The 20,932-nt window shown below is 46.2% G+C and overlaps 1 protein-coding gene and 1 non-coding gene across 5 annotated transcripts in view; both read right to left on the bottom strand.

The window, feature by feature from the left end:
* The window catches only part of asic2 (acid-sensing (proton-gated) ion channel 2), an 82,392-nt gene that overhangs the window by 22,912 nt on the left and 38,548 nt on the right, over nt 1-20,932 (bottom strand). The window contains exon 1 of one of the 4 annotated variants that reach the window (XM_028985527.1): nt 16,484-18,116. The exons of 2 other annotated variants lie outside the window; for them this stretch is intronic. In XM_028985527.1, coding sequence (XP_028841360.1) covers nt 16,484-17,209 — 726 coding nt within the window. In that variant the 5' untranslated portion in view covers nt 17,210-18,116. Of the gene's footprint in view, nt 1-16,483; nt 18,117-20,932 lie in introns of those variants that run through there. One more of the 4 variants, XM_028985528.1, reaches the window with a different exon arrangement.
* LOC114795003 (U1 spliceosomal RNA) lies at nt 13,148-13,309 on the bottom strand. The gene has a single exon (XR_003750416.1). It is a non-coding gene; the product is annotated as a U1 spliceosomal RNA (small nuclear RNA).

The following is a 20,932-nucleotide window of genomic DNA, read 5'->3' as shown; positions in this document are numbered from 1 at the left end:
TTTGATGGTGGGGAGGCTGATTACTGGCGCTATTAAAGAATCATCTGCACACAAGACCAGAATGTCTTACTGTTAATGAGGCTTCGTGGGTCATTAATCCACTGCACCCTTACAGCCCACGCGGTGGAAGTGGACTTGAACCCTCGGGACATCTACGTAACTACAACGCTACACCTTCACTGTGATGGCTGATATTATCACCAATATGACCATAACATATTCTCATTATTAAACCAAATGTTTATATACACACACACACACACACACACACACACACATAGCTGATAAAGTCCGCTCTAAACCAACATCACTCAATGACTAATTTCAATGATAATAACAGCTATGTGATACACGCCACTTGGCTCCACCCCTGCCATAAAACCCACGGGTGCATCATCAGCCACCTGGAACAGGGAACAAGCAGAACTCTTCATTAACGTCCCCATAAGCCTGTCTGGTGGGGTCATGATATGAACACAGTTGCAGCGAGTGTTTACGGCATGTGACTGCAGATCATCGCTCTCAAGAGGCTGTTCACAATCGTGTCTTTATCTATAAAGAGCGCCGGCGTCGCTCTGATGGAGGCGGAACTTCCCTCCCGAGCGCAATGAGCCGCCGCCGCCGCTGCGCAGAAAATAGAACCGGAATTAAAATAACATGAAACAAATCTAACCTTCATGAATTATTCCAGCAAGGAGGTGGATATAAAATTTTCAGTCTTCTCTTTGCTGCGAGCTCAGAATAAATGAGACGCTGGGTCTCTATATTCAGTGGTAAGTTGGAGGTGTGTGTGTGTGTGTGTGTGTGTGTGTGTGTGAGAGAGAGAGAGAGACAGGTCTACGGTTGAGTGGAGCAGCTAGACGTCCCCTGTGATGAGGAGTGATGAAGGGTGGAGGCCATTTCCTGTTGACGGGATTAGAGAGGACGTGCGGTGGGGTGATGGAGGATTAGGGACGATCTCAGTCAGGACTCATGTCGCGACTCATGTTTCTCGTTGGGATTTTAACAGACTTTGTGCCGCTCCAGTCAGACGCGTCATAATTGAGGAGCGAAACTGACGCCGTTACACGTAATGGCCTTATTGTATTCGCTACGATCATCGCTCACAGTCATCCCACTGACAGAAGGAAGAAGTTTGAAGAGCTCTGTGATGGATTCCACCCCGACGTAGACATCTACAACTCCAGACATCTACAATCTATTATCGGCCTTCCGCAGAGTCGCAGTGATGAGTGGCGCAGCGTCACTTTCGCCCCCTTAGAGACGAGAAAAGACTCGGCGCTCTGATGAAGAGAGATTCCATCAGCAGCAGCGTTCCTGCTCTACAGATCCGAGGCTTCAAAACTCTCCCTTCTGTGCATGCGCGCGTGTGTTGAGATCGTTGTTGGGATGCAGAAATCGCAGGGAAAGCGATGTGCAGATTTACAGATCAGAGTATTTCCTGAGGCTGAACAAATACACACACTTTCCTTTTCTATCTAGTTTCTCTCTCTCTCACGGTGTGCGTGTGTGTATATGTGTGTGTGTATGTGCGCGCATGTGTGAGCATGTTTGTGAGTGTGAGGGAAGAAAAAAAAATGTGCGCACGTGTATGTGTGTGTGTGTTTGTGTGTGTATGTGTGTGTTTGTGCATGTGTGAGCATGTTTGTGATTGTGAGGGAAGAAAAAAAATGTGCGCACGTGTATGCGTGTGTGTGTGTGTGTGCGTGTTTTTGTGCATCTGTGTGTGTGCATGTGTATCCGTGTGTCCCTCGCTGCCTGAAAACTCCAACAATAGTCCCCGTCCCCATGTCCTCCACCATCAGTGGCCTCAGTGACTACAGACCCGTTGCACTGACACCCGTGATTGTAACGTGCTTTGAGAAGCTGGTCCTGAAGATTCCATCAGCAGCAGCAGTTTGCCTACAGGATCCACTGCCCTCCACTCTGCTCTGCATCACCTAGAGAATCCCAGGACTTCAGTAAGGATGCTCTTCCTCAATTTTAATACCATCATCCCAGACATCCTTATAGCCAAGTTGGTTAACCTGGACGCTACATGTGGATGGGTTAAAAACTTTCATCCATTCTGTCACTCAGCACTGGCCCACCACAGGGATGCGTGCTGAGCCCTCTCCTACACACCATCTACACCAGTGACTGCACCCCCACGCAGCCCTGCAGCACCATCATCAAATTCGCAAATGACACCACCCTGGTGGGGCTGATCACTGACGATGACGACACCGCCTACAGAATGACAGGTCCAGAATGACAGAATGGTGTGACTACAACAACCGAACCCTCAACACCAGGAAAACCAAGGAGGTGGTCATGGACTTCAAGACAAAAGCTGATCCCCCTCCCCTCTCCATAAAAGGTGATTATGTTGAAAGTATCAAGTTCCTTCAAGTTCCTCGGGACCCACATCTCCGAGGATCTGTCTTGGTCTACAAACACAAACACCCTAGTGAAGAAAGCCCCCATTTCCTGAGGGTCCTGAGATGGAACAGGGTGCAGACCGTCCTGCTGGTGTCCTTCTATCGAGCCTCAATTGAGAGTGTGCTGGTGCACAGTAGTCGATAAGAAGAGACTCCAGAGGGTCACCAGAACAGCAGAGAAGGTGATTGGCTGCCCAGTCCCCTCCCTGGACTCCATTGCCAGCTCTAGATGTCTCTCCACCTCCATCCCAACCACCACCTATTCAACATACTGCCCTCTGGAAAAAGGTTCAGATCCATCAGGTGCAAAACCAACAGACTAAAGAATAGCATCTACCCATGGCCAGTCAGAACTCTCAGTGTGTGTGTGTGTGTGTGTGTGTGTGTGTGCAGATTTCTTCCATACAGTCATCTCACTGCTGCTATTGACTACGGGCCTGTGCAATATCCTGGCAATGTGCAATTACCAATTTACCCAATACTTTCACTTACTTCTACTGACCAAAGCCCCTCCCCCCTTATTTATCATATTTATGATGCCCTTGCATACACCCCCATGTCTCTTGTTTACTATACACCCATATACTGTGCATGTAGTGTTTTATACTGTTTTTTTTATCTTGTTTTCCTGCATCTATGTGGTCTTGCCAGCAAATTTCATTGTCCAGGTAACTGTACAATGACAATAAGAAGTCTTGAAGTGTGTGTGTGTTTGTGCATGTGCGTGTTTTTTGTGCGTCTCTGTGTGTGTGTGTGTGTGTGTGTGTGTGTGTGTGTATGTGTGTGTGTGTGAGGGAAGAAAATAAAATAAGGTGATATTCTGTGCATCTGAGGGTGACACCGTGACAGGAGAGGAGAACATCGTCTGAGCGGAACGTGTCGAATCGATGAGGTCGGTTCTCCTCGTCTCGCTCTGAACAACATGTTCCTGATTTTGGCAGGAAGTGGGACGGGTTCCTGTTTCTCCTGCTTTTTTGAAATGCAGTTATGGACTTCTCCTACCACAGAAATGTCATTTTTTGTTGAACAACTAATCAAATACAATAACGTTCACAGAAACAATATATTATACAGTACTACACTGGGGGGGGGGGGGGGGGGGGGGGGGGGGGGGGCAAATAACATATTGGACAAACATTATTAATTGGACAAACATTAGACAAACAAATTAACAAACATATTGGAACAAGACTCATACATGAACAAAAAAAATGAGAAATAGTACATTTCAGCGTCCAAAAACTATAAGCTGGGTTTCTTGCCACTGAATGTACATTTATGAATATGAAATTTAGCCAGTATGAGAAATACATTTGAGGTGAAAAAATGTCAGATTCTAGATGGTCAAACAGTATGTCCCTCCAGAATTAAACATAACTTTCATCAATATTCGATTTGATGTAAGTACAAAATAAACGAATAAGAGTCTAAATAAAGGAATAAATGAAAAGATGTCTCAGGGGAGGCACAAAAGAATGTACAATCTGATTCCAGGTCTCTTTTAAATCTTTTACAATATGTTTAACTGGGTAAGCTCTATGAATTAGTTTGAAAGACAGCTCTTTAACTTTATTGGTTATCATATAACGATTTGGTAAAAGCCAGACCTTCTCCCATGCAAATCATCCTCTAAACAATTCCAATATGAAACAGCATTTGTCAATGTGGCAGCATTTTTCTGAAAAAGGTTTCTTTGTTCTTTGTTCTAACTGTAGGGTTTTGAGTTTAAACAGGAGAATCCATGGGAGAAAACGAATGCAATGCCTTATAAATCAATCCTCCGTTGATATTTAAATAACATGCAGATTGCACCAAAAACCTTTAGTGATAAAAATCCTTTATTAGAAAGCAGAGAACCCTTTTCATTAAACAGTTGATCGACCAAAATAATGGTGTTGTGGAACCAATAACTGAAAAATATAGATTTGTGTTTATACACAATGTCCTTATTGCTCCATATAAAATATTTGTGGGGTGAGAAATTGTGTTTGTAGATGAGAGACCTAGATAAAAAGGCCTGCCAATGAACAGTAGATATGTTTTATTTTATCGATATTATATTTGCACTTCAGAAAATTTAAAGCCTCGAGGTTGAAAATTGAAAGAAAATTTAAGCCACCAAGGAATATAAAATAAGGTGAGGAATGGTATTCCCTATAGAGCTGTCACGATGGCTGGACATGGCGTCGAAGAAGGACGCATACACAAGACATCACGAAACAGGGGGTTTAATATATGGTGGCCTGAACAAGGGACACATCACCAAACAATGGTTCTCCCGACGGAGAACAGACATGAACAGGGCAGCTTTATACCATCATACACAGGTGAACACGATCAGGATACATTACACAGGACGAACATGAAATTCCGGGCCGAACTCCGGACCCGGAGTGTCCCCTGTCGGACCGGATCGAGACAAGAAGTCTTTTCAAAAATGGTCTTATCCAGTTTACCTTAAATGTATTATTTAAAGTAGAAAAGTCCAGACCCCTTTCATAAGGGCTCATCATAACTGTTTCGATGAGATTTAATTTTCCAGAGAAAGTTAAAAAGCATTCGGTCAGCTTCTTTGCTTATTTTGCAGCAGAAGATGTTGGGGCTGAAGTGTAAACTACTTGTTGTTTGTTGGTTCTCTGTAATTTCCATACATGAGACTACATTTTTGACTGGGATAGTATAGATAGCAGTATCATCACATCCTTTTAATGCCATAAGCTCAGTCGCGTAACGTGTGCGAGACCACGCCTACTTGCAGCACGCACGAGCCATTCGAGCGCAGAGCAGGGTTTCCGCGGATCCTTAAAACGTCCTGAAAAAAGGCCAGAAAACAGAAACACAAAAGGAACAAGAACAAACCGACAAAAAAAAAAAAGAGTAGGTCTCAAGGCAGCAGCCCTGTCCTGTGGCTGCTCTCTCTATTTAACAGGCCTCAGATGGGGCGATTAGGACCTGTTAATCAGCCGCATACGCGTCCCCTGGACGTCACAGCGCGCATGGAAATGACCAGGGGTGAAAAAGTCATTATGATTTCAAAAAGTCACTTAAATAAAATCTTGGAATCCTGGAGGGACTGCATGATAAAATATGAACTGAATACAGAATATTCTAAAATTCACTTGCATCACACAAATCTGGAGTTTCACTATCCTTATGGGCGTGACAAAAAGTCCAGTTTCAGTAGAAATAGCCAGATATTGTTTTATCTGGTATATGGTTATGTTGCTATGCTGATGTATCTGTAAATAGTTTATTTTACACCTTCCTGCAGAAGTGCCTTTTGCCACAGACACGAGTTCCATTTAAATTTTCAGATGAAATTATATATCGCAACATATACCGTCTACTGTCTATGGTTCAACTTACATGCCAATGTAAATTGTATGCCATATCGCACAGACTCCAGACTCATTATGGGGTTTACAACCCAACCACCTGCTGCAGCTGCCTACCCAGAATGCATTTCAGCTTCCATTCAGCAAACCAGACTCACTTAGTTTAGTTCTGTAAAAATAAAGAAAGGGAAAGAACTGAAACTGCAGTAAATAAATATGTAGACTGCAATATGTTACATTTAAAATGTATTTCATTTTTGCTCCCTTGTGATTTGATTCATTTTGAGTGTTTTGGGGTAGGTGATCTTCTGACCAATGCTGCCTCCAGTTAACACCAGCAGAGAAAGGTTCTGGAGAGTTCTAGAGCAAATCTCACATTTTATTGGATGAAATGAACAGTCTGAGGCAGAGGTCATCAAATAAAACCGCAGGTTGAATCGGAGCGGCGGGCGGCCCAGAGATTTATTGCCTCTGAGAAAATGATTTCAGGGACTTCAGGGGCGTGCAGCTTGAGTCGGCTAACAGGAACCTGCGGTGATCTGAGGAACAGGAGCGCGTGCCGACGTGAGGAGAATGACCGGCGTACCACCTCTGTCACAGCTACCCGGCCCTGCCACACCCTTTCTGAGGAACAGCCAACAGTAGGTCCTTTTCCAAAAACTCCTCAACTCATTCAATCTGAAAGGGAACGGTGGACAGAAGATCTGAAGGTCCACCAAACTGAACAGACCTTAAGCTGAACCAAGGAGCTTCCCTCTGAGAAGAACCATCATGACTGCACGTCATAAAACAGATAAAAACAACTAGGATTCTGGATGATTGGTAGATGCATTCAGTGAAATGGTGCATCATGGGAAAAATATATAAATAAAATAAAAACACAGCTAGTTATGACTAAGATGTTTAAGAAATATATTAGCTAAAAAGATATAATTTTATCATTTTAAATGACTATTTTCATAAGTACATTTCAGTATCTCAAAAACTGACGAACTGACGAATGTGACTCTAAAAATAATCTTCCATTATTATAATTTTTTTAATTGCCTTAAATTTCAGTTCCTTTTAATATTTTGTTATTTTATCTTATTTTTTTCCAAATTATTATTTTAATATATTGTTGCAATTTTTTAATATATACATTTTTTAATAAGCACTTTTAGCTGAAAATAATGAGTGATTCAAATTCAAATTAAATTGATTATCATGATTATTAATATAATTAATAACATTTTCAGTATATTGGTTTTCTATTTAGACACACAAACACACAGAAAATCCCAAATTACTTAAAATCTGTTCCCTCAAAAAGTTACCAAAAAACAAAACAATTACAGCGACTGATTACTGATTCTGGGTAATTAGAGCAAAATCCAATCTTCAGATTATTAAACACAACAACAGATAATTACTCATCATCATCATCATCATCATAATCATTTAAAATACCATGTTAGTGTGTGGTTTCATCTTTTTCCTGAAAAGGAAGACATGAGGCCCGGAGGAGGAGTGGAGGAGAATCGCTGGATATGAGAACCGCCGTAGAACCACCGCAGTGGAACACTGGCATCGTTCACAAATGATCGTCCACGGTGGCCCAACTGCCTCGCCACCACCAATCAGAGCCTCCGCTTACAAGAAAGTGAAAGTGAAGTGGTTGTCATTGTGAAACACTGCAGCACAGCAGACGGTGACACCACGAAACGTGTCCTCTGTATTTAACCGTCAGCTTTGGTGAGAAGTGGGCAGCCGTGACAGGCGCCCGGGGAGCAGCGTGTGGGGACGGTACCTTCATCAAGTGTGTGCGTGTGTGTGTTTGACATTGTTGCAGTTGTGAGGCGGCATGACACGACATTTTCTGCTCTTTTCCTGTTACAGCTATTGGATTTACCACTAGACGTCACTTCTGATCTACTGAACTCTTCATCCTGAACATTTTCCACATCCTCATCATGGTTATCTCAGATCTTCAAACTAAACATTACCCTAGATTCCCATCATGGCCCTCTTAGATTTTCAACCTGAACATCTCGCTAGATTCTCATCATTGCCCTCTCAGATCTTCACCCTGAATATCTCCCCAGATCTTCAAGCTGAACATCACCCTAGATTTCCATCATGACCCTCTCAGATCTTCACCCTGAACATCTCCCTAGTTTCCCATCATGACCCTCTCAGATCTTCACCCTGAACATCTCCCCAGATCTTCACCCTGAACATTACCCTAGATTCCCATCATGGCCCTCTCAGATCTTCACCCTGAACATCACCCTAGGTTCCCATCATGACCCTCTAAGATCTTCACCCTGAACATCACCCTAGGTTCCCATCATGACCCTCTCAGATCTTCACCCTGAACATCTCCCATCATGACCCTCTAAGATCTTCACCCTGAACATCACCCTAGGTTCCCATCATGACCCTCTAAGATCTTCACCCTGAACATCACCCTAGGTTCCCATTATGACCCTCTCAGATCTTCACCCTGAACATTTACACAGATCTTCACCCTGATCCTCCCTGGACCCTCATCATGAACATTTAATCAGATTTTCATCCTGAATGTCACCCCAATTATTTTTCTGAAAGGTATGAAATTTGCAATTTATGAAATGTAAACACACACACATAAACACACAGAAAGACCTGCACAAACATGACCACATAAACACCACTCAACAACACACACACACACACTCACACACACACACATGCTGGCAGACTGTCAGATGGGGTCCCTGTCAGGGGTCTGCAGCGTCCCGGTAAATAAAACACTGCGGCTCCCGCGGGAGACCCCGCCACACTGACATCGCCATGGAGACGACCGGCTGTCGCGTTCCGGAGTCTTCTCAGGAAGAAGCCTGCCGCCTCCACCCTCGGTTAATTACGAGAGGAGGACCTGACGGAGACCCCCTGCCGGGGAGCCTCTGGAACAGAAGCGGCGTGCTGCCATCTTCTCTTTCATCCCTCCATACGCCCGTCACGCGGCCCGCGCCGCCGATAAAAACTCAGACTGCGGCACATTCAACTGCAGAGAAGTGCGTGTGTTTGTGATGAAGACGAATGCCAACTGGGAAGAGAAGAGACACAAGGATGGAGGGAAGGGTGGAGGAGTGGAAGAAAAGAGAAGAAGAGGAGGAAGCTAGTGAACTGCAGCGACAAGAGGACCAGAACTGTAGCCCCGCCCCCAAACTGCAGACAGCAAGAACTGAAGATGAGAGCAACACACACACACACACACACACATCTCAATTATGCCAGCACTCCCTGCGGTAGAGGGCATCTTGGGTACAGGTGGCTCCACCCCATTACCCAGAACACCATGGGCCATCCTTCACCCAGAGTCCATAAGATGAAGTGATTACGACAGCAACAGCTCCATTCCATACACACACACACACACACACACACACACACACACTTTAATGTTTGTAAGAGATTAAAGGGGCGGCGCCCACCTCCTCAGTCAGCTGATCATGTGAACTCAGTCCATCACGTCCCACTGACCTTCAACTCCTGCGATTATCCTTCATCATGCCTGATTGGTCATTAAGATGCAATTAAAGGGCGGAGGAGATGTTGAGAGCCTGAGCATGAAGATCCATCTGAAGGTCATGTGACCAAGAGCAAATAAGAGCTACCAGGTCAAAATCAGGCGAGGTGGAGGAGTTTCTTCCAATCCGATCTGATCCCGATACATCACTGAAGACACGATACACATTCTGCTATAATATTATTGTTGTTGCTATGGAGACATTAGCATATTAAATATTTCTCTATTCACAGATTCTTCTTCTTTGTCTGGTTTGTCTGGTTATCTTGCACATAAAGAACTTTATTATATCAACACAAAATGGCGTTTAAAAAAAACCCACAAACTACAACACTGCACAAACCGGCCGAATTTAAACCAGTCAAAAATGTAGTAAAAAGAGGTCTTTTCATTAAAATGGGTGACCAGATGTCCTCTTTCATCTGGACGTGTCCTCTTTTTAAGACCGCTTTGGTTTTTGAGCATCGTAACGGCGAGGCTGTGTTTCTATTCATCGTGCGACAATATGTCACAGTCGGTGTTTTTGTCTCATCGTCCGGACTGGTACGTGGATCGTAAAAAATGACGCCAGTACGTGAGCGGCCCGGATTCCGTATCCGATCGGTCCCATCCACCATGGTGACAGCGGCGGGGGGGTGGGGCGGGCGCCAAGTCGACAAGAGGCAACATCAGCAGTTCCTCCCGACCCAGAGTGCACTGCAGCAGCGAGTCAATGTCACCGAGACGACAAAACAACACGCACGCACAGATTTACAGTTGAGAACTGACGATCTGACATCTGCAGAGAGCCGCCATGATGCGTTCTGTACACTGTATTCCTGTGTGTGTAATAATCTTTTTCATTAAGAATGAGTGTGTTCAGAATGTTCGGGGTGGTAGTAGCCTAGTGGGTAACACACTCGCCTATGAACCAGAAGACCCGGGTTCGAATCCCACTTACTACCATTGTGTCCCTGAGCAAGACACTTAACCCTAAATTGCTCCAGGGAGACTGTCCCTGTAACTACTGATTGTAAGTCGCTCTGGATAAGGGCGTCTGATAAATGTAAATGTAAATGTTTTTGTCTGGGTGAACTCATTTCGTAAATTGGGCGTGTTTGTGCCCTGAAATCTGCATATGAGTGTGTGTCTGCCAGTCAGACCCCCACTCCGGTGGGCGGAGCCGCAGGGGCCAGAAGGGCCACAGAACGCAGGTTAACACTCTTCTCGCTAAGCTTGGGAGAACGGTTCTACTGTCCTCAGCATCCTCACACACACGTGCACACACACACACACACACACACACACACACACACACGGAGAGTGGAAGGAACTTTTCAGCTCGCTGGAAGGAGAAACTTTGAACCAATTTCACACGAAAGTCCAGGGTGAAGAGAAGATTGTTTTCTAGCATCTCAGCACGTATCTGAGCGAACTTCATCCATCCACGTTGTACAGGAGCAAGAGACGAGTAATCAGGAGGATGGAAGGGGGAAGAAGCGCAGAGAGTGAAATGATGAGAAGATTATAGGGCAGAGGAGAGGTGGAGAAGGAACAACGGAGGAGAGGAAGGGACGAGCAGAGAAGGAGCCAGAGAACAGGAAGAAGCCGTTTAGATGCATTGTTCTGAACGTCCTATTGGTTTTTATTGATTACTGGGTTGATTAGATTGATTCTGTAGGACGGACGGGGATGTTTCATTGATTTGCATCAAGCGAAGGTGGCGATTTAAACCCCACCAGTCTAACTGAACTGAGAGGACAGTGTGGGTAGCTCAGGCATCTCGGGGGGACGTTGCTATGAGACTTGGGACGCGGCGCCGTCCTTTTCATTTCATCAACTGAGCGCTGGAGTTGATTCCTCAAAATTAATCACAACGATTAGAGGCACAGCGGCACCGCGGACAATAATGATGGATAAACAGTGAGACAAAAAATCTATATAGACACACACACACACACACAGAAAGACAGGAGACTGATGGGTGTTTTGTTCTGGTTTATTCATTCATAATTATGCACTGACATTGATGTTTTACGGCAGCGAGGGCACGGTGACGCTACGCATCATAAATTATATTATATTGTAATGTTGCTATAAATACAAATACAATCAGGTGATGTCATATTATGCATAAAGTTTTATGTTTTCCCCTTTGCAAGGTGCACAACAGCTTTGTGAAAATGTCTACCTTTATGATTAATTTATCATCGTTCCCGCCTTCATTGAACATTGAGTAAAGAAGCTTTGTGCAACGTGTACACAGAGTATGTATTTAATATTTTGATTGTGAATGTTTACTCCCCATTCCACACACAAGTGTGTTAGGTGACTGATCTTCACCTGCACTTTACACGTCAAAAAGAGCATTGCACTGCAAGGCCCTACAGGGGATGGTGAGGACAGGTGAGAAGATCATCGGAGTCTCTCTTCCCTCCATAATGGACCTTTACCACACACCCGGTATCAGGAAAGGACTCTACACACCCCTCACCCAGCACTCTTCACCCTCCTGCCATCCCGCAGGCCATCAGACACCTGAACACTCAGGGACTTTCCACTCCAAACACACACACACACTCTACCTCTTTTATATTATTTATATTATTTTATATTTATATTATAGAAATGCACCGTTGCGTTTTGCACAGCAGTGTACGCACTATTTTTACTTTTCACATGTATTATTCATTTCACTCGCTTTTTGTCGTCTACATGTTTTTGTTAAATAATAACCTTGTTAACGCCCTATGTTTTCAAGTGATCCAGTGTGTCGGTCACACGGTCGCTTTATTTCGGTATGTAAGTCGGTATGTAACGTTGTTTTGACGTTCCACGTAGCACCAGGTTCCGGAGAAACGTCGTTTCGTTTCACTCTGTAACATGTATGCATCTGAAACTTATATTTACTCCACTTCTAGATTAAAATGTCTTTCTGTCTTAAAGTATATAGATATTGATTGTTTTCATATGTGCCTGATCTGTGATCTATGATCTATGTCCTCAGTTTGAATGTATTGCTGTAACTGGAGCCTCGTCAATACTGAACTGCATATATAAGATGCCAATAATGTTTACCATGGCTTTGAAATGATAAAAATTATACAAATATTAGCCTGTATTTTCAGATAAGCGGTGGATGTACTTCAGCGTATTTATTCTCATTTCAGCAGCAGAAAATAACATTTTACTCTCACAAAAATTGCTGATAGAACAATGATGCTAATAGCTCCAGGAGGGGAAAATACAGATTTAATTATGCAAATTCTCAGTTAATGGCACTGCAAATTTAATTGCAAGAAGACGTCAAATGTGTTTCTATGATTGTTGCAGAACATAGTAAAACACAGTTTTTCCTGTTTGATGACAGCCACACCATGACATCTTATTGTATTTTTTGTATATATCTGTATATTTTATATATTTCTTGTACTGTTTTCAACATACATGTCTTCACTGAAGGAGTTTCTTTTAATCTCATACTACCTGCGTACAATAAAAAGCATTCTAATCTATTCTATTAAAAAGGCATATCTGTATTGACGATGCTGTTATATATTTTCTTTACTGAGGTGCAGGGTGGTAGTAGCGTAGTGGTGAGTACAATTTAATAATAATAAAATAATAAAGTGAAGTGATTGTCACATGTTATACAAAGCAGCACAGCACATGGTGCACACAGTGAAATTTGTCCTCTGCATTTAACCCATCACCCTGAGTGAGCTGTGGGCACCATGACAGGCGCCCGGGGAGCAGTGTGTGGGGACTGTGACTTTGCTCAGTGGCACCTCAGTGGCACCTTCGAACCGGCAACCTTCTGATTACGGGGCCGCTTCCTTAACCGCTAGGCCACCACTGCCCCAGAGAGCACAAACGCAGTCCCCCACTACCAGAAATTATGCAGTCGAGATTCCCACATTTGGGGAATTCGCAGGGGTCAGCACAGCCGAAGTGCAATGGCTGAGCCTCGCCCTGGGTGAACCGACTTCTTAATCACGGTATCTCCCCTGCCAGGTAAGTACATTTTGGGCCAGTGGTGGCCTAGAGGTTAATCAGAAGGTTGCCGGTTCGAATCCCGATCTGCCAAGGTGCCACTGAGCAAAGCACCGTCCCCACACACTGCTCCCCGGACGCCTGTCATGGCCGCCCACTGCTCACTCAGGGTGATGGTTAAATGCAGAGGACACGTTTCGATAAGAAGAAATGGAGAACATTCAAGGAACCTGTGCTGAAGAAGGCTTTTCAGAACAGACACACACACACACACACACACACACACACAAACAGAGCCAGGTGTGGACGAACAGCGCCGCAGTGGCCGCCTTCTGCCAACCTCGCCGACTGCCCGCAGGTCTACAGCAGGAGTTGCCGGAGAATAACTCGGCCATCTGTTCCGACAGCCAATCACCAACCACCGTTCAGCCGCTTCACGCTGGGAACAAACTGCAACACGGATCCCCGCGGCCGCGCTGTTCTACACACTCCTGGCTCGTCTTGTAACACGTCCCACCCATGGAGGCGAGGGCAGTGCAGTGAACGTGGCTCATTTGTGACCTTTAACCTCCTACTGCAGCCGGTTCTCCACACACGATCCTGTTAAAAGGGGGCTCTCTCAATCTTCTGATGAAAGCGAGGAACAGCAGTGAGGTCTTCGAGGGGAGACCAGAGGTCGTTCTGTTCGAATGGAGTCCTGCTGAGGACACGGCGTCTGCGATGGTCTCAGCGGCCGGCGGACTGGCAAATTTATTTACAGATGTACGAAAAAATGATGCGGTTTATAACTCTCCATCCTGCATACAAAGAACTCCCACGGTTCTTTCTAGTTTGATATTTTTATGTACATCCCGAGGACACCTTAAGCTTTACCAACACGTCGCATGTAGTTTGAACGTTATCGAGCTTCTTTTGAGTTTTAGATAAAAACAGTCCCCCTGAAGGAAAGAACTTTAGATTAATGTTCGAGGAACATTAGAGTAACTTTTTTTAAAAAATCCCAGTTCAAAGCTAATCAGATATTCATACACAGTAAGAAAAATAAAAGAAGTGCTGTTATCAAGCTAAAATGTCTGTAAAAATAGAAAGAAACTCAAATATGTTTGAATTTTTTTTAAACTAGATTGTGTTATCTTATGAATAGAAGTAAATGCAGAAAGACCTCCGTTCCTTTTCAAAATATTCTGGCTTTTTAAATTTGAAAAAAATTCTATGTATACAGACATACATAAATATATTTTTATGTATATACAGATGTGTCCTCTGCTAGGTATTTGTAAATTTATTTGTGTATTTATTATATTTTTGCTCCTCTTATCTTCTACTGTCTACTTTTTGTCGGGACTCACTGGAAAGATATTTTTTAAAAAGTACTTTTATCAAGCTAAATTGTCTGTGAAAATAGAAAGAAACTTATGAATAGAAGTAAATGCAGAAAATATTTTCAAAATATTCTGGCTTTTTAAATTTGATATTTTGCAGTTGGCAGCAGATTCAGAGCGAAACGACGTGGAAGATCAGATCTCTGACTGCTGAGTCTCCACTGCTTGACTGACACCTCTGGAAAAAACGTTGGGTCAGTGGTGGCCTGCGGGTGAGGAAGTAGACTCGTAATCGGAAGGTTTCGAGCTGCCAAGGTGCCGCCGAGGCCGCCCACTGCTCACTAAGGCTGACGGTTAAAAGCACATTCCGTTGTGTCACAATGACAATCAGGAAGATCAGGCCCAAGTCACACGTGCACCAGGGAATTCCACCCACAGAATTCCCTCAGATTGACAAAGTTGTGTGGACGCAGAATGAAATGTCTCTACGTTAAAGAAAGAAAGTCCAGTTGCCACGACTCAAATCTCAGACGGCAAGCGTTACAGGACACACGCACAGGTGACCACACACCCAGTACACACAGTTCCTATGTGCAATATGTCTATATATATCCACTCTAAACATATGTACACCTACTTCTATTCTATGTATACAGACATACATAAATATCTTTTTATGTATATACAGATATACTGGACTTGTACACACACACACACACACACACACACACTTATGCTGCTACCCTGGACTTGTACACACACACACACACATATGCTGCTACCCTGGACTTGTACACACACACACACACACACTTATGCTGCTACCCTGGACTTGTACACACACACACACACACACTTATGCTGCTACCCTGACTTGTACACACACACACACACACACTTATGCTGCTACCCTGGACTAGTACACACACACACACACACACACTTATGCTGCTACCCTGACTTGTACACACACACACACACACACACACACACTTATGTTGCTACCCTGGACTTGCACAGACACACACACACACACTTATGCTGCTACCCTGGACTAGTACACACACACACACACACACACTTATGCTGCTACCCTGACTTGTACACACACACACACACACACATATGCTGCTACCCTGACTTGTACACACACACACACACACACTTATGCTGCTACCCTGGACTAGTACACACACACACACACACACACTTATGCTGCTACCCTGACTTGTACACACACACACACACACACACACTTATGTTGCTACCCTGGACTTGCACAGACACACACACACACACACACATTTATTCTGTCATTATTATTATTTAAAGCTATTGTAAAATTGCTGTGCACTTTACTCTAACTGTCATACCCCATTCTGAGTGTCGTTGGACACGTGTCCAAATGTGTCTTACACACCACGTTCGGTTCCAGCCAAAAAGAATCGAATTTTTTGGGTGAAATTGATTTCAATTTCTTCTGGCCCAACCAACCATGACTTCACACGGAACTCACAGAAGCAGCTCGTGGTCAGACACTGAGTTACAGAACAAAGAAACTAAATGAAGAGCAATGGAATAACCGGGGGATGGAATATGATATTAAAGAATTTGAATTCACTTTTTAAAAACTTCTCCAATTTACTCATTCAGCAGTAATACAGGCAGAATGAATCCACGTCAGCAGTGGAACTTCTGATCCTCTTCAGATGAAAGACTAGAAAACCCCAACCCTGGTTGCACTTGTTCTGCAGCATCAAGATGAACATGAATTTCACAGCTTGTTCTACAATGTACAAACAGAACCACCGCTGAGAAGTGGAGGTGTACGTGGGATGAAGCCCCCAGGAGGCCACAGGGAAGTGGAGGTGAAAGACTCACAGTGGTGAAGTTGTGGGTTCCGCAGGCCTCTCCACGATACTTGCAGGACAGCATCATGTCCTCCAGCTGGTGGCTCAGCCTGCCCATGAACTCCAGCGTGGTTCCCTCGAAGTGGCGCGGTGGCAGGAAGAGGCGGAAGTCGGTCAGCTTGTGGAACCAAGCGTGCCGTTCCTCGTGCAGAAGGTCCAGCACCAGCGGCCTGACCGTCCGATTGGCCAGCAGGAGTCCCAGCCAGTGTCCAGCGAAGTACAGGTCGCTCTTGGTGAGCTTGAGCAGACGCACGGGGTTGTTGTTGCAGATGGTGACGGTGGGGAACGGCAGCTCCTTCGCCCACTCGCTGTGGACGCGGGTGTAGGTGGGGAAGGACAGCCAGTGCAGCAGCCGGTTGGACGACCAGGACAGCAGGAAGCCCACGGAGGTGCAGAGCGCCACGAGCCAGAAAATGCGGCGGCCGGCCGAGCCCCCCGGTGGCGAGACGATGTAGCGCAGGCCGTGCAGTCGAGTCCTGGCCAGCAGGGCGGTGCTGACCTTCGACAGGCCTCCATTCCTGCGGGAGCACTGGTGAGGTCTTCTGTGGGAGATGTAGGAGGTGCAGGTGGAGGAGGAGGACAGGGCTGGGGCGGTGGGGGACGGGACCTGGAGACAGCGGCTCTTCAGAGCCATGCCTGGCCAGAGGGATCCTACAGCAGCTTGGAAGCCTTCATCTCCCAGCCTGGAGGCCCACATGGAGCTCCAGGGCAACGTCCAGACCCACACACACACACACACACACACACACACACCACAGTCAAGTCAGCTCACACACTCCCCCTGTTAGCAGAACTCACACTCAGCCACTTTCTCCTGTTGTTCCTCCTCTCTTCTCCCCACCGACCAGCGAGGACACGTCTGTCACGCGTACACCGGCCATAGAGAGGAGAGGCTGGAGGGCACCGGGTCCAGATGCAACCGAGCCGATGGTCCACGCCGGCCAACTTTCAGGCTTTGGCTGCGATCCGTCGAGCGTTTCATCCCCTGGTTAGAAACCACGACGAGACGGAGGAGAAGCTGAACTCTTAAAGCTGCTGTTTCCATGCCGACCACGACCCGCAGCACCATGCATCGCTAATGCACTTCAGCGGGTGCTCCTGGTTGTGCCAACTCTTCCGTTCCGCCTCGGCTCTGTCCCACTCACTCCTCAGCAGCTTCTCCTGCTTCCACCAGCAGCCTCAGGCTCAACTTGGGTCCTCTGTAGTGAGGGAGCTGCCAGAGGCGGCACACGGTTCTATTCACACGCCCGCACGTAGCGCCCGTCCGCAGGAGAGCAAACCGCCGGCGACGTGCGCCGCGTCCTGACACACCGACCTCCACATCTCCTCGCTGCTCCTCTAAAAATATCCGCCTCCGCCGACCTGCCCTTTACTCCTCCCACAGGGGTCCGGGCATCACAGGCGATGGCGACTCGTCCTCGGCGCGGATGCTGTGAGGCTGGATGGGAGGCGGTGAGGGAGGGTCCTCTCTCTCTCTCTCTCTACCCTATCTCTCCCTTCTATCAGTAAGTAAAGGGAAGGGATGGAGGGATTTAATGAAAACAGTCTCTCTCTCTCTCTCTCTCTCTCTCTCTTCCCTATCTCTCCCTTCTATCAGTAAGTAAAGGGAAGGGATGGAGGGATTTAATGAAAACAGTCTCTCTCTCTCTCTCTCTCTCTCTTCCCTGTCTCTCCCTTCTATCAGTAAGTAAAGGGAAGGGATGGAGGGATTTAATGAAAACAGTCTCTCTCTCTCTCTCTCTCTCTCTCTCTCTACCCTATCTTTCCCTTCTATCAGTAAGTAAAGGGAAGGGATGGAGGGATTTAATGAAAACAGTCTCTCTCTCTCTCGCTCTCTCTCTCTCGCTTCCCTGTCTCTCGCTTCTATCACGTTTTCTCCCTTTCAGGGACTTGACAGTAGAGGGAAGGGACAGAGGGATTTAATGAAAACAGTCTCTCCCTCTCTCTCTCTGTCTCTATCCCCCCATCGCTCCGCTCCGCCGGCGTTGCCCTCCTCCCACAGATCCGCGGCGCGCTCCTTCATTCACTCGGCGAACAGCGCGGTGCAGAAGGCGCAACATTTGGAGGAGAGGAGAGGAGAGGCAGACGATCGGTCAGCTGCCACTCGTTCTCCCGGAACCTCAGCGCCACCCGCCAGATAGGCCAACACAAGATCATGTCTCATCGCAGTAGTGACAGGGACAGTCCCCCTGGAGACCCTCAGGGTTAAGTGTCGTGTTCAGGGACACGGTGGTGGTAAGTGGGGTTTGAACCTGGGACTTTGTGCTCCTCTGGTTGTAAGGCACTCTGGATAAGGACGTCTGAAAAATGCAGCAAGTGTAAATGTAAATAGCCGAGTGTGTTGCACACAGGGGCGTGGCCACAGTAGTGGCCCACCAGAGCTTTTAATCGGTTTCTTCAATTAGGGTAGCTTTTCAAATCTGATGCTTCTGTAAACAGTTGTTTGTAATATTTAGTGTTTTATGAATTGCATATGTTGACATTTAGGGTGGTAGTAGTAGTGCTAATACACTCGCCTATGAACCAGAAGACCCAGGTTCAAACCCCACTTACTACCATCGTGTCCCTGAGCAAGACACTTAACCCTGAGTGTCTCCAGGGGGGGACTGTCCCTGTAACTACTGATTGTAAGTCACTCTGGATAAGGGCGTGTGGTAAATGCTTTAAATGTAAATGTAAGTTGATAAGTTGGGTAGAGTTAGGGTGACCAGATCTCCTCTTTTCCCAGAGGTGATTAAACTTTCATCTCGTCATGGGCTTCCTACATGCATATGTGTCAGAGTAATAAAAGAGTGTAAGCGAGCTTTCACATCCCCACAACTAAAATCTTCACCACCATCCCACCCCTTGTGACCCTGCCTGCCCCCCTCGCCCCGACAAAGACAAGTCTGCACACGCCCCTGGTTACATACCAGGTTACCATCACCCTATTTTCCTTGATGATATTGACCATTTTGCCATTTTTATTATCATTTTTTTAGTAAATCCTTCCTCGCATGTCCACCATTTCTCCTCTGGGCTACTGGGTTACTCAGGGCAGAGGTGGCCTAGCGGTTAAGGAAGCGGCCATATAATTGCCGGTTCGAATCCCGATCTGCAGAGGTGCCACTGAGCAAAGCACCGTCCCTAGACACTGCTCTGTCATGGCTGCCCACTGCTCACCAAGGGTGACGGTTAAATGCAGAGGACACATTTTACTGTGTGCACCGTGTGCTGTGCTGCTGTGCATTACAATGACAACCACTTCACTTCTTCTTCTAAATTCTGAATCTCGGCCCTTCGTTCCACCTCCACTTCCAAGCAGGGGCAAGCGGTTCATTTGAAATTTACGGAAATACCTGCTTGAACCACTTTGTCTCCAGGTTATTGGTTATTCATCTCAGGCATGTAAAAGACTTAGTGATCAGGGGGGGGTTTCCAAACCCCTCCCTCACCGTTTCCCCTCTTCACCGATTCATTTACTTGATCCTCAGCAGAGTCGTTTCCAAAATACTGGCAGCTGCTGAGGACCCTTATTCGAAACCTTCGCCTTTTAACTCCGTACCAAGGCGACCGCACCTCTATTTTCATCTCTTCGATTTATTTCTCCGCTGAGGCTTTTCATCACTACATCGTGTCTCTGAAAGCTCCAGGGTTAAAATGAGACTGCACACAACTACAGGTGAAAAGAACTTGGAGACCCGTGCCGCTTAACCAGGACCCGAACTAATAATGTACACATTCACACACACACACACACACACACACACTCCACACGGCGGGGACTCTAGTGCAGCGAATGAAACGCGTCCTCTGCCGCTTCCTTACCCACGAGGCCACCACACTGCACCCCCCCGGCACCAAAGCCTCCATCTCCGTCACATTCTCTGATCCGGCGCCTGCCCGCCGCTAGGACAGAGCTGCCAGATCGTGACAAAATCCCCTTCTGATGGGGCCATGGAGGAAGTGGGCATCTGCTCTGCTTGCCATCCTTGGCTTGTGCGAGGCAGGTAGAGATCTACAAAACGCCACGTCCAGGCGGTCTTCGAGGCGGGCACTGTAAATGAAGCGGCCAGAAGGCCACATCTGGGGTTCAGCCAGGGTCTGATAGGGTCAGCTTGGTGACATTGGTTACCTGACACACGTCCAGTCTTGCTCTGGTTTTAAGCCAGACAGCAGGTGGTCTCCTGAAGGGCCTGACAAACGATCCTACTGAAGACTAACCGGGCGTCTAGATGGTGGAACTTACGCAGATGGATCAATCAGGTGGAGATGCGTCACCCCGGGATTTTGACCAACTGTGGCTGCAGCATAATTCAGGAGTGAAGTGAAGCATTCCATCATTTCCTTTCATCTTTTAGTTGATCAGTTGAGACTCATCTCCTCTGTTCCGGTGGAATCAGAAGCACTGGCCGCTGTGGCAGGACTACGGTTGCGTCAG

The sequence above is a fragment of the Denticeps clupeoides genome, chromosome 7 (genome assembly GCF_900700375.1).
Source record: "Denticeps clupeoides chromosome 7, fDenClu1.1, whole genome shotgun sequence".
In the NCBI taxonomy this organism is placed as follows: Eukaryota; Metazoa; Chordata; class Actinopteri; order Clupeiformes; family Denticipitidae; genus Denticeps; species Denticeps clupeoides.
Note: the sequence above shows the minus strand (reverse complement) of the source record. Positions and strands in the feature narration are given on the sequence as shown.